This window comes from Micropterus dolomieu, linkage group LG20 (genome assembly GCF_021292245.1).
Source record: "Micropterus dolomieu isolate WLL.071019.BEF.003 ecotype Adirondacks linkage group LG20, ASM2129224v1, whole genome shotgun sequence".
In the NCBI taxonomy this organism is placed as follows: domain Eukaryota; kingdom Metazoa; phylum Chordata; class Actinopteri; order Centrarchiformes; family Centrarchidae; genus Micropterus; species Micropterus dolomieu.
This window is the reverse complement of record NC_060169.1, coordinates 19,520,688-19,535,445: the sequence shown is the minus strand read 5'-3', so window position 1 is coordinate 19,535,445 and position 14,758 is coordinate 19,520,688. Positions and strand designations below refer to the sequence as shown.

At 40.1% G+C, this 14,758-nt stretch overlaps 1 protein-coding gene across 7 annotated transcripts in view; it reads left to right on the top strand.

Annotated features, from left to right (window-relative positions):
- Window positions 1-14,758, top strand: part of rnf111 (ring finger protein 111) — a 40,598-nt gene that overhangs the window by 886 nt on the left and 24,954 nt on the right. The window contains exons 1-5 of one of the 7 annotated variants that reach the window (XM_046033505.1): window positions 2,124-2,260; window positions 2,597-2,659; window positions 5,508-5,546; window positions 5,840-6,799; window positions 10,603-10,735. In XM_046033505.1, the coding sequence (XP_045889461.1) occupies window positions 5,923-6,799; window positions 10,603-10,735 (1,010 nt within the window). In that variant the 5' untranslated portion in view covers window positions 2,124-2,260; window positions 2,597-2,659; window positions 5,508-5,546; window positions 5,840-5,922. The other 6 variants (XM_046033509.1, XM_046033502.1, XM_046033504.1 and 3 more) reach the window with 6 other exon arrangements.

Sequence of the window (14,758 nt, the reverse complement as noted above, 5' to 3'; positions counted from 1 at the left end):
TGTTCCACGACATTGGGCACAGTTTTTATTTTATTTGAATGCTTTGCAGAAGAAGCCAAGACACTTTCTGTATAGTCTTCAGTAAGTTTGCAATGAAAGAAGTTACACAGGCCTTGTGATTTGTAGTGTGGAATACAGACCATCTGTTAATTCCATTAATTCTCACATGTAGGCTAGCCAGCACACAAACTATATTCATTTCTTCTCTTGTTGTTCTCAAAAGACATTTAGGTTCTCCACCTAATCTAGATCCAATCCTAAAATCATAATCTAGTTTGATTTTATTACTGTATAATTGTGTTATTGTATAAGTTAGCACATCATGAGCATTGTACAATCCAGAGTCAAATTCCTCATATGTGTACCTGGCAAATACATCTGATTCTGAACTTGCCACACCAGCCTCAGATAGGGTATAAAGCTGATGATACACAGAGCAACTTTTAGAGCAATCGTGCAGGGCAACGTTGCCATCAATAGTAATGAGTAAAGATTACTACCGTAATCCCATTCCGCCACTCGTCCCACACCGCCGCTATCCGTTCAAAACATAGTCAGACTTGCCACTTGCCCAGCAACGTTGCTCAAAAAGTTGCCCCGTGTATCATCAGCTTTAGTCTACTGTCACAAACTAGTGTTCTGCACAATACACATGATCTTGTCTTGTGGTGTTCTGCACCTGTACTTTGTCAATCCTGTGCTTTATAAATGTTTTCTTGTTCCAATTCTATGCCCATCTTCAAGCTACTTCATCATTTATATGCCTCACTTATTTTTTATCATATAAAAGTGATAATAGAAAGGTAGTCAACACTGAAAGACAAATGGTCACAGTAAAGACCTGTCAGAGACACGTTTAATTCCATAACTTTACCCTCATGACCCCATCATTGAAACTGAACATGAAGTGTAGTCACATACACATACTGAAGTATTACCAGTCCTTTATATTTTACAGAAATAAGTACATCAGCATATTTCTTATATGTGATCAGTTTAATTCTAGCAAGTAAAAGTTAGCACTCGCATCGCTCTTCCCTTCATATGAGTTAAGTGTCAATCTCATCTCCACAGCATCAGTGGTGTGGCCCTCACAAAGCGCCACAAGATAATTACTGGCATAGAAAATTCATTTAAATATAAAATTAGGTTTATTTTCTGACATCTAAAAAGTATTTAAATGAAACAATCTGAGAAGGGAAAACCACATAGTTGCTTGAACTGCTCACAACTTAATGTTTCCCTGTAAACATAACTAATCACCTCATTTTGTTATTGCACTAAGTCTTAATTCTAAATCTTTATTGCTCACATTGTGAATTTTTGCACATTCCTCGTTCATTATCTTGTATATTTTTTTTGCATTTTTGTATTCATATTATTGTATTATTTTGTACACTTGCACATTTTTGATCTCTTTACTTTTTATATATTTAGGTTTTTATACTGTATATTTGTACTGTTAAGCACCAATATATACCAAGGAAAACTCCTCGTAGTGAAAATGTACCTGGCAAGAAACTTGGTTCTGATCTTAATCTGTGTAATTATCTTTTTTTTTTAATCCCATGTGTTAAAGACGTCCATATAGTCTGGGAGCATTTTAACTATCAGGCGATTAATTCCTTGCAGTCTGGATGGGGATTGTTTGATTTTGTATGTTGTATAATTTACACTTAGTGGGATTTCTTCTCAGTGAGTGATTGTTATTTCTACATTTGTCTTATCACGTTGCCCTCTGATTATTAGTACGAGTGCAGTGGATTAATAAGTAATTGCTATGTTATTAATCGGTGCAATTACACATCTTGAGAATCTTGTATTTGGGGTTTATCACAGGCTCTGTTTTGTTTCCACATGTCCAACATATATCCGCTAGAGGGCGCGCTAGTATTTGAAATCGAAGATTTAAGATGATCCATGATAAACAATCATACCGTATCATCTGTGCACTGGAGTACAGCCCTATGATTACACAGAGCTTCTAGCGCTCTCTTGTACTATACGAGGAGTATAAGAAGGTGTCCTCTACGCAGAATATTTTTTATTTACGCGTTCTGCTTTGAAATGTGAAAGGATTTAAGTCAAGCTGTCGCAAAGTGTCGTAAAGTAGGTGATGCCTGGCAGCGATCTGGCGCCCCCGTGCGGCGCTGAGGGCAACGACTGTGTTGTAGCCGTAGCCAGCGAACAGACGACCTGCTGGGTAAACAAGAGTAGATACCTCGGAAGGCAGGAATGGCAACTTCGTCGAGGGCTAATAGTGAGACATTCTTATCTTGTCAAATAGAAACATAATAGAGAGGTCGTACTACATTTTAAGATTCGATAAGATTCCTTTGCGAGCCAAAATGGCTGAGTATAATCGGGTATTATGAGTAGAGTGGAACTAGCCTTTATGTTAGCTTAGCTCGTAGCTGTCCAGGGCCCATTGCCTTCGATTTTGCTTCTCGGATCAGCTCGGGACTGTGTTGTCAGTTTCACAATCCCAGCCGCTAACGTCCTCGGATTGCGATTTCTGTGTAGGCCTGCCTAGTTGCAGGTAGGGTTAACATCTAGATAACTGCCCGTTTTCAACGCTTGTCATTATTCCCCACAGGATTTAACCTCCCATGTTGCAAAAAGGACGGTGACACATTTTGAAAAAAGGACTTAGACCCAGGTACGTGTTGTCTTTGTTGTCTTCTGTCTGGAGTTATTTGTCAGGCTAACACTATGTAGCTAGCTGTCCACTTCGGTGTCTCTCGATTCGTTGTGGTATTCTTAACATCAGTTACTAATATTGGAAACGTTCATATTTTTGTGCTTCTCCATTAACACGAGTTTATCTGGCCTTTGTCACTTCAGCAGCGTTTGTGGGGCACAGACAGCAGCCGAGCTTATTGTAATTGTTAAACGTTGTAGAAACTATGCTTAGCCTCCTTTTCAGTCTCGATACTGTCAGGCTAAATAAATCTATGAAGCTCTGTTGTTTGCTTGCCTAGTCAGGGTGGTTGGGAGTCGTTTCACAGCCAGAAAGCACAGTGGGTATCGTTAGCAGCAGCTCTGTCTCAGTCGTACATCTTGAATTGGTTCACTGTTGCCATTTCTGTTTCACCATATATTATCTGCTGTAAGTGGCTGCGACTCGTTCACGTGATACTATCCGCATTATGTCTTACTTATCGTTATTGTTGCCCTCTTTGTGAGAAATTCGTATAATTCAGACGTGATGCATGGGGATTTTTTTTCCTTCAGGGCTGTCTCCTCTGAGGCCCCTGAATTCGTGCATGTCATTGCGCAGCTTTCTCTGTGGCATCTGAAGGACTCTCACTCACCAGTGAGTTGTACATAAAAGCAGAATAGAGCCGTGTTGTGACTGTGAGCTGTTATAGCTAGAAGGTTTACTAAATTCACAATCTCACCAAATTCTTGAGAAGCACTCCGTGACGCCATCAACCTCACCAGCGTTATTTCACAAAAGTTGCAGCTTCAGGCCAAGTGACAACCAGTATGTTGTTGTAAAATGAGTTGTGAATGAATAATGAAATTAATTTACGGTCTACGTAATAGCATATCTAATGCAGTGCAGCATACAGGAACATCGAACATCGACAATCCAATGCAGTTCAGTTAACAGTTATCCTGCAGCAAACACAAACAGGAATGTTGTTGTATTACATTTTTAGTGCCAGAGAGATGAACAGTGAACTCTTAGTTTTGGTCACTGTGTCCTATATGATAAAAAGTCTGAGTTATGAATTTGCTAACAACTGATGCCACACAAAGGAATAAAAGCACCTCCAAATTTCTTAATGTTGTGAATTGTGCAGTCTCTGTAAACAACATGGATGGGTCTAGAAAGGTATGAGTTTTACTTTCTTGTGTTATATCACTTGTACTTCCAGATGGCCACATAGACATGGTAGGTACAATATGTTCCTAAATCACCTGCTGTAATAGTAGTGCCATGATTTAGTTTTCTGATTACATCATATCAAGAAGTGTGGTCAGCGTGTTGCTGTGGGCGATATCACCATGTGCATATAGTTCATAAGCCTGCACTTGAGTCATTTTCTTTACACTGTCCCTAATGTTATGTGACTGCCGAAAAACAGTTCATCAGTGAACATCCCTGCAGATGTGCAGCATCCTGCGTGATTCATGACACTGTGGTATATGCAAAGATTTTGGGCACTTTGATTAGAAGTAGCCTAATTTAATGCTTCTGCTTTGGGATTTTTTTGGAATCCTATATATTCTTTGCAACTGTGTGAACACTGTTTGTCCAAACCAATCGGCTGGATCTGTATCAAATAATCTTTGATGGATTTGTATTGGCTATAATAAAGCCTGATCCATTATAGATTGTTGGTGTATCGTAAGCCTTTGTATTCTGGGTACACCACATGTAAAAAAAAAAAAAAAAAAGAAAATGGATAAAAATACATCACAATATCTATCGCCATAGGAGGGATATTAGATACGTGATATATTGCAAGAAAGTAATTACTTTCTATCAGAATAGCTGTGAGGAGTACATACCCCTGAAATAGCACAAGTTAATAAGTTTATTCATTGCATTAAAAGGAGCTTTCAGTTTTATTGAAAAGCTGAGGTCACAGATACTTCATTACTTCATCATAGACACAAACCTTTTGTTGTATTAAGGAAGTAGCATACATTTCGGCAATATGGTGGAATTTGACGTTGTTCTGAGACACCTTACACCGCTGTGAAAATTCTCCCACTGCAACGTGCCTAAAGGAGTCCCTTTCAATTTAGAGTTACTTGTTGGTTTTATTTTTTCCCAAAGTCATGACATAAAACTTTTTTTTTTTTTTTTGTTATATACAGTCTATGATAAACACACGAGTCCATTTCATGGTGGATATCCTCGTTTGAGTTCCAGTTTTCATTTATTCTGATTTACATCCACAGCCTGTGGATGTAAATTTTCTATCCTTAATCAGCGGCCTTGGGTCACGTTGTCTTAATTTGTACTAACAAACAGAATGACCACTTTTAGCACCATGAAATATTGTTATGGGCATATTGATGTTTGTTTTCAGGCCTGTGTGTTGTTGATTGGTCAGTAAAATGCTATGTCAGTTATGAATATGTTTTTAGTTAGAAGCAAATCTGATATGCTATGCTGTATGTTAAAAGTTTAAAGGGTTGATGTTGAAGGATTCGATGCAGTGCATGAGAGCTCCAAGTATCACATTATCTGCATCATGCCAAAAAATAGAATAATAGGGATTGGGACAGATGACACTTTTTTTTATTGACATGTTTTTATATCATCTATTTACTGGTGTTGTCCTCTCTTTTACGCTCCTTGCACTATATATTAACATTTCTTACATAGCTTTATTTGTAAGAATATTTTTTATGATAACACTATTAAAATTCCTTGTAGGGAAGTGGGGTAGGTATAATTATTTATAGTCATTCAAATGTTTTGTTTTTTTTTTTCTTTCAATTACTGTAATTGTTTAAATTGGTGCCTTTTTATATCATCACTTTAGGAGAGACTACACGAAAGCATGGCAGTACCTGATGCTTCGGTAGTTTCCCACTTCCTCTATCCCTGCTAAATCTGTTAATCTGATGGATGTAGTCCATACTTTTAGATTTAGTCATATTTCATTAAAGCAGCTGTGTCCTCTGATCAAACAAATCTGATCGGATTGTCTTATTTTAGCCTATGGAATCAAGCTGCCTGAATTTGTTGTGAAATTGTTCTTGATTTGAAATGTGTTTATGTGCAGTCACTGATATCATGAGCTGTCCTTTGGCAACAGAGTGGCTTGTGCACCTGTAAGTCTTTTCCTTTCTTTCTTTCTTTTTTTTTTTTCAGGTTTTGTATGATGCAGCGGGTAGATGCCTAGGAACTGATGCAAGTGCATTTGGTGTTTGCCCTTTGAGGACAGACCTGCCACCATGAAGAGTGAGGTGCCATCTGAGGCCCCCAGCAGACAGGAGCATCTGAAGGAGCCACTGGTGAACCCAGAACCCATGGAGGCAGCCAAGAGCTTCCCTAACAACATGGAGGTGATTGGAAAGGCAGGCAGCGAATTTGAAACCCTGTGTGAGTCCAGGCATCTTCCCCTGAGGGACACGGGGACGCACAAAGACTCAGAACGGAGTCTCCCTGGGCGCAGAAAAAGAAAAGGCCAACAGGCAGGGCCATCAGACTGCTCGCTGAAGGAGGGCCACATCAGTGAGAGTTCACTGGCCCCTCAGCGTCCCAGGGTAGAACTTTTACAGCACCCCAGCGAGGATGAACATAATCCCGAGTCCTCTTTTAGTGACTGTGCTTCCTCCCCTTCCTCTAGCCTGCGATTCGGGGACTCAGACACTCTCAGCTCAGAGGACGAGGGGGAAGCCGGAGCAACAGGGGGCCAACACAAGGCTCCTGCCCTGACAACTGGCGGAGCCACTGGAGTTGGCCTGCGTCCCGTTCTGGGTCGAACTCGGGGGAATCGCTCTCATAAGTGGGTGCGGTCTGAGGCTGAGCCAGTGCTGCTGAAGCGGCCGTGCCTGAGCAGCCGACGACCTCTGCATAGGAAGCGCTTTGTGAAAAGTGCACCCGGAGGGGGTCAACGGACTCAGAAGCAAAAGGAGCGACTACTACTGCAGAGGAAGAAGCGTGAAGTTATTGCACGTAGGAAGTACGCTCTACTCCACAGCACCAGTAGTTCCAGTGAGGAGCTGAGTAGTGACTCGTCCTCCCCCTCTTCTACCGAAGCCGAAGATGAGCTGTATGTAGATGTCAGCAGCACCAGCAGCCAGCCCAACAGTGCTACTGTCACCACAGGTAATTAGGAACTATGACCCCAGTACAGTTGTATCTTGTGTTGCATTGTAATCGCTGTATTGTAGTACTTTTGCTTGACAGCGGCAGCATCTTGATATGCCACACCTGTGAGGTGGATGGATTACCTCGGCAAAGGAGAAGTACTCACTAACACAGATTTTGACAGATTTGAGAACAATATTTGATATAAATAGGCCTTTTGTGTACATAGAAAAGTCTTAGATCTTTGAGTTCAGCTAATGATGAATGGGGCCAAAAGGAAAAGTGTTGGGTTTAAAATTTTCTTCAGTGTATGTTGATGTAGGCCATATCATATGGTTAAAAGCATTTACATTGCATGATACCGTGTCATCGCAGTGTGATCACCATAACACTGTAGATTATAGAGTACTACACCGCAATATGGACATATTTATGTTATTTATATTATTACATATATTTGTTTTGGTAGGGTACCAAAAGGACTCCAAGAGGAGTACCATCGCAGTCATAACAGGATAATGGAAATGATGTCTCCTAAAGCTCTCAGGCACAAGGATCTCTAACGTTGCAGAAGAAAACCCAATTCAGCATGAATTAACATTTTAATTGAAGTACATTGATGCAGTGTGAATTAATATGCACTGAAAAGCAGAACAGAAAAACAGAAATGGCTGGTGTGTTGTGCAACTTACAAGTCGTTTTTTTTGGTCTTTTTTTGGATTGAAATGACCGCATGTATTGCATATGTTGTCACAATTTATCAAACTTTTAAACCATAGCCTTCCTGTTCGATTCACTGTACAATCAGAAATGAATCGGTTGTAGCGAAACAGTGATGATGATAACTGATCTCATTTACAGTGTGTTTGCTGAAGCAGGATCAAGAGTCTACAGCTTTTCATTCCACACCAGGTGCTTTGATTCGGGCTCTCAACCACAGAAGGGGAAGTAAACAGAGGATTCACTTTGTGTAGTGTTTGGACCTTAGTGAGAACATGTTCACATGTCGCCTCCATTTCACACAGCACAGCCTATTGCTGCTGTAGTGTGTCTACATAAAGAAACAGCTTTGTGAAAAAAATTAATGAACTGCATTCAAGCTTTTGACTTCAGTTTTCCATAAACATGATAAATGTTGTAACATACAAAACATTATTGTCTGCATGTTTTTCTAATGGCTTGGGCACAGCTGATAAGGAATAGTTACTCCCCTCTGCTTTTTAGGGCCCTACATCTGGCATCCCTCTGTACCTGTTGGGACAACAGGTTTATGCAGCCCCTAAATCTAAACCATAGCTTTCTGCTCTCATTCTCAGCATAGTGGCACATCGCAATGTACATATGAAGGGCACCTTCTATTTTCCAGCATTTCGTGTGTGTGTGTGTGTGTGTGTGTGTGTGTGTGTGTAAATTTTTATTTATTTAAATGAAAACAGCCCCACTCTACCTTGGCTCATTGTTTCCCTCATTTAGCCACTTAGCCTCAGCAATATTGCTGCGGCTGTGGCCTTGGGGGAGAATGGAAAGTTAGTTGTTGTGCCTCTATGGTGGGAGGCAGGTGGGAGAAAACTCAGACAGTTGAGCGGCAGACTTTGCATAGAAACAGCAGGTCTCGGAGGGAAATCGAGGCATTTGTTTACAGCAGGGGAAAGCAAGGAGGCAACTGATGAAACCTTCCTTCTAACTGGCCAGAGTTGGAGCAGGTGTGTGATGTAGCCGGGAAACAGTTTAACCCTGCCATCTTACCTGAGGTCAGCAGAAGATATTAAATGTGTATCTTCGCCAAATTCACTTTGAATGCAGGTCACACCTGTATTATAAAATAAAGACATTTTTGCTTAGGAGTGCTGCACAGTAGAAATGCGTGCATGATGTGTGTGTGGGCACTTTCCTTCAACACAGAGTGATTACAAGCATGTTTGTTTGAGGTCACGGAGGTCCGGACCTCCATAACTATATGTATGTATAAATAAAATCATTTGAATAAATTCCATTAATAACACGATCAACTTAAATGAAGACAATGTGGGTGCAGCTGATTACACTGTTGCTACCCTCATTTCAACCTGAAACTGTTTGACGCTCAGTGTCCACACTTGGGGAAACGCAGCACATGACAACCTTGTGTGTGCAATAACTGAGAGCACCGCTGTTTGCGGAAAGAATTTTGGGCGAAATGTTTCGTAGATTTCTGGGTGGGTGAAATAGAGAGGTGCATCTCCCCGTTTAGAGAGACTATGTGGGCATTTACGCATAGGGCACAGCAGTATAATTTCATATTTAAATCTCCCGACACGCTGACAGGATCAGTCAGAATCTAACGTTAATTAATATTTTGTGTTCTTCTTCACATCCAAAAGGTCTCACACAATCCAGGTTCATACAGTGAAACTGTTTGGGGTGAAGCAGCCATTCTCCTGATCAATCCTGAGCTCCATTAGTGGGTCTAAATTATTTCAGAAGCTAAAGGTCCGATCCGTGCGTCACAACAGTGTAGCTCCTATAATCGTGACAAAACGGCGCAAACAGCTGCTGACATCAAATTATTTGGCTGTAATATCAACCAGAGCATCCTCTGAATTCAGCACTAACCTGCTCTGTTTTATGTTGTCACATAGTTACAATAGTGCCCCTTATGTAGTCTGCACATGTAGTTTGCACACTGTGTTCTTCTCTGTCATTACGGGGTGCTGCAGCAACTTCTGCACCCCCCCTTCCCGTGCACTTGCACATTACAATGGCTATTTTTGTGTCTAAAGTTGTGGATGGTACCAATCTGTTTTTTTTGTTACCCCTCTGTTGAGGCACCCATCAACACTGACCCGAGACTAAAAGGCGGAGAGAGTACAAAACATTTTGTTTACTGTGTCGCCCTGACTACATGTAGGTGCACTGTCTGTGGTGGAAACACAAAACAGATCTAGGGTTTAGGTACATGGAGGTACGGGTTTCAGCTTTACTACATGGTTCTTGAACATTTTTGTTACATAGTCATGTTAGGAATAGGATTAAGGATTGTTTACCTAACCAAAAACTGCACATGTTGGTTACAGTTCTCTACAAGTTGCAAGTAAGGTGGTGTTGTTTGTGTAAGCACATGTAGGCTTCACCAGAGTCCCAGGCAGCTAGACTTGCAGAGGGTGCTAAGCAGCAGTTCTCAGGAGACAACTGGAATAGAAGTCACACTGGGGAGATATGGACTTATCTAGCATGGCAAGTCACCTAGTGATGTGCACAGAAACACAGCCAGCACTACTGTAGCTGTGCGTTCAGTTTTAAAAAACACTACACAGACTCTGTTCAGGACTCATCACCCCCATTGCCATCCCATAGTTCCAGCTGCGGCTCTATTAAGCAGGCTGAGAAGAATGATGCATTTGTCTCAGATTAATTTGCCGTGACTTTAACTTGTTTGAGCAGTGGTTGTGATGAAGTCGGCTCCTTGTGTGTGACATGGGGAGCATTAAAACACATGCAGGACCCCTAGAGTAAGTATTGACAAGGGTCTTCATTGAGTGCAATAACAAATCATATTTTATTTTATCTCTTGGTTTTAGACTAAGCCGTTGAAAAAGAAAGGGAGCACAGGCTTTTTGAAAGTAAAAACAGGAAAAGTGTTCAACTATTCACCCAACTTTGTTGTGAAAAATTCCATATTAACGAGTGTCAAAATCCAACAAAGAGTAGTCAAACTTGAGAATACAGGCTACACTTTTCATTTCAAGCCTGTATCTTCTGTTAATTTTATTATTCTTTGATGATTGATTTGCCTCTTGTTAGGTGTATGTCAGTGCTATACTAAATTCGACTGGTGTGCTCAGGTGCTCTGGATGAGGACGTGGTGGTGATTGAGGCAACTCCAGCTCCTGCTCCTGCTGTCCCTGCAAGCGAGGAGATCAACGTCACCTCAACAGACAGTGAGGTGGAGATTGTCACAGTCGGAGATGGTTTCAGGTGAGCGCCTCCGCTTTTTCAGCAAGCATTGAAATAATGTGCTTATACGAATTTTACACTAGCTATGTAATATAACTTTTTTTTGTTATCCCTTTTTTGTCTTTTTATTAGGAAGGGGGGAAAAAAACATTTGGGCACATTTTTCTTTAAAGAATCTGTTAATGAGCCAAGTATCAAATGAATCCGATAATTGATAATCAGGCATTCAAAATGTTGATTAATCATTGTGACCCATCAGTAACATTTATCAGACTACTTGGATTGCTCTATGTCCTCACCACTCTTTTTGGACTGTAGGTCTCCTCTCAGCACCCCAACCTCCGTAATTATTGGAGGTCGGTTGGTGCAATAATTTCCACCAGCTTGAACTGATTATCCAACCCTCAACTGCCACATATAGCAAGGGCTGTCGGTTTCAGTCATAGCCCTTCATAATCATGGGATTTTCATTGTTTTTTGCTCAACCTATTTAGGTTTGCCTACCTTATCTGGTAAACCAATAGGCCGGAGTAAATGTCATCTGTGTGTTGTTGTTGCCCTTATGGTTTGGGCTTTTTATCCATACTGTCCAAAAACTTAACATGGTACAACGTATGTGTTTTGTTTTTTTGTTGTTGGTGTTTGTTTGTTTGAGATTCTGAGAATATATTAGTCCTAGGAATATTTGTCCCACTTTGCAGTACATGTCAGCAGCCAAGATAAACATGTTTGAGTGCATTTTTAAGTAGTCAGTGTGGACATGCTAGCCGACCTTATAACACCTTTTGTGAATCAACATAGAAAATGTTTTGTTTGTTTAAAAATTCAAGTGCAGGAGCAAGATATTTACAATCCTAAAAGTGATTTAATTTAAGCTTTTTTAACCTCTGTGTCAAGCCCTAACTGTGCATCTTATTAAACAGCAAGATTAGGAGCATAGGATTTTCTTTCTGTAGGTGAGAGAATCAGGTTAACTAAAAATAACATCTATAATAACACCTATTGCAAAACCATTTGGTCTCGTAGGTTAATTCAGTTGTGTAGAATTTGCATAAAAACAAAAAACATTTAGGACCTAATATTGAACTCTGAGGTACACCACAAGTTTAAACCCACATTGTTTTTTTTTTTTGCAATAACCCCATTTTCATAAGGATCCTATATTTTCTATTCATGGTTTTTAGTCTTGCTGGAACCCAGTGTTTTGGGTTCCAGAGCAGTTTTCTCTTGTGTTTTGAGTAATCAGATTTGTTGGAGGCTGGGGCTGAAGACAAGCTTCTTCTGAGTATCTTTTGCATGACTGGTCATGTGGTGTGGTTCCCCTTTCTTCAGAGCATGAAGAACCCCCTTTCCGTATATATGTGGAAAGGATTATGCTATTTATGTGTTGTTAGCTAGGTTAGTCTTTTGTTTTGTTTTTGACCGTGAGTGGAAATGTTTTACTACTATTGCTTTACTTGGGGCGGGGACGTATTTGAACTTGCATGTGAGTCAATAGTATGCACCAGGGTTTGGGTTTAGCTTGTTCGTGAGCCTGTCACATTTGACTGATTGCGCTCATGAACAAACAACAAAAGGAAGCAGTGTATGTGGCAATATTCTGGCAAACCGATGAGTGTGGAACAAACTGCATTCAGGCGGACAGTGGAGAATTGGATTAAGCTGCAAGGGAGGTTGAACTTTGTACCAACACCATAACATAAATTAGTTAAATAATTAAGTTAATTCCAAGATTATGAAAAATTCAATTGAGGCACCTAGTTTATTCCATTATGAAAGTGACTGGTGTTTGTGACGTAGTTTACTAATAAAGATTGGCGCTTTTGGCCTCAGATTTTAGTACTTATTGCTCTGTTTTTCAGGGTGAGACACCAATGGTGGACTGCAGGTTCTGTCACTAGGATTTTATTCTTTATTTATAACCACATGGATGCTTAATTATAAGTTAAATGGTTGATTAAATGCCTTTAACTGACAGAAGTAGAACAAGGAGGAAATGCAGTTTGCTGAGTGCTGCCTTTTAAAGAAATGTGTTTTTTTTTTGTTTGTTTATTTTTTTTGGATGAAAGAACACAGGGTGGATGGGGTGCGGTACTACTCCAGTGGATTTGCTTTGCTCATGGATTCCATAGCTTACATTGCCCAGAGAGAGCAGGCTGCATGCCTAGTTGTTTATCACAGTGAAACCACATCGCACACAGCTTGATTTGTAGGGGCAAAAAAGGTCACTTAGAACAGCACATATTAAAACCATGTGTGTTACTATTATTAGTTTATTACTAGGTAATTACCACAACAGTGGCAGTGAAGAACAAGCGCCACAGGAAGTGAAACACATTTGATTTTTATTATTTTCTGATAAAATATCCACGAAAGTGTTTTTGCGTGCTCTAGCCCATTTACTGGAAATAAGGTATACAGTTTTTAATGTGTTTTTCACATATCCCTTGAAACAAGCATAAGGGAGATAATGTAGTTTTGATTTTTTGAGACATGGTGTATGAGGTTTTTCCACCGGTAATGACATTGATGCATGCACAGGTAATTCAATAATACAGAGAGATTTAGAAGGAAAATCTTCGACTAACTTCGTTCGCACTGGGATATGACTGACAACAAGATCAGTACCGAGCTAATGTCTAATAATCAACACCTGTGAATGAGTCCTTCCACCTTGGGTGAATAGTTGTGAACTAATCATTCTATACTAGAACAAACTGAATAGCCAGATCAGTATTGTGGCTCCATATCATCATATATACAGCATACCCCTAACTGGTAAGGACCTAGTTAAATAGGGTAGTTGATAAGAAATATACAGAGGATTAAATAGTGGACAATCTAAGAATTGAAACAGCGCTCTGTTTCTCTGAGAATAGCAATACATTTACAAAAAATAGCTCCCACTGTCATTGTCTACAGCCCTCTCCATTTTCCTCACCCCACTGAGAATCTTATTTCCCCGTTCTCATAATATGACTTCCTGTCTCAATGCGTCCCTAATTCCTCATGTGGGTTAATATGCAGCTCAATTCACAAACCTATCCCTCTGTGTTAACCTCTGTCTGTATCCCTTTTTTGTCTTTCCACCATATATTTCCTTCTTCCCTACTTTATATTAATGTATCTGAAAATACTTCCCAGAAGTGGTTGCACCAAGCTTGGAATGCTGTGGCTCGTCTAATCTGCCTGTTTTCCGGATTTTCAAAGATGTCCTGGCTCGCTAGAGAATGTAGGGATGAGCTGGGGGGAGGATGGGCAGCGGGGGAGCAGGAGGGCGGGGAACCAAAGGCCAGCGGGATGAGCAATGAAGGCTTTGTTTATACCCCAGTGGTCTGATTTGAGATAGATGGATAGATCCATAGATATCTTGATTGTCACAGAACAAGAATAGTGAAATGTTGTTTGGGTCAAACCGGTAGAAGTGGTTGTGTGTAGTTGTATATGATATTTACACAAAACATTTTGAATGTCATTTGAATTTCTGTGACTACAACACGTACTGTCATCCATGTATGAAACAGTAAAGTTGTTCCTGTGTTTAAACTTAAAATACAAACATATTCCATTCAAGCTGGAGTTTATACATACAGGTGCTGGTCATATAATTAAAATATCATCAAAAAGTTGATTTATTTCAGTAATTCCATTCAAAAAGTTAAACTTGTATAATGTATACATTCATTCCACACAGACTGATATATTTCAAGTGTTCATTCCTTTTAATTTTGATGATTATAACTGACAACTAATGAAAACCCCAAAATCAGTAAATCAGAAAATTTGAATATTGTGAAAAGGTTCAATATTGAAGACACCTGGTGCCACACTCTAATCAGCTAATTAACTCAAAACACCTGCAAAGGCCTTTAAATGGTCTCTCAGTCTAGTTCTGTAGGCTACACAATCATGGGGAAGACTGCTGACTTGACAGCTGTCCAAAAGACGACCATTGACACCTTGCACAAGGAGGGCAAGACACAAAAAGGTCATTGCTAAAGAGGCTGGCTGTTCACAGAGCTCTGTGTCCAAGCACATTAATAG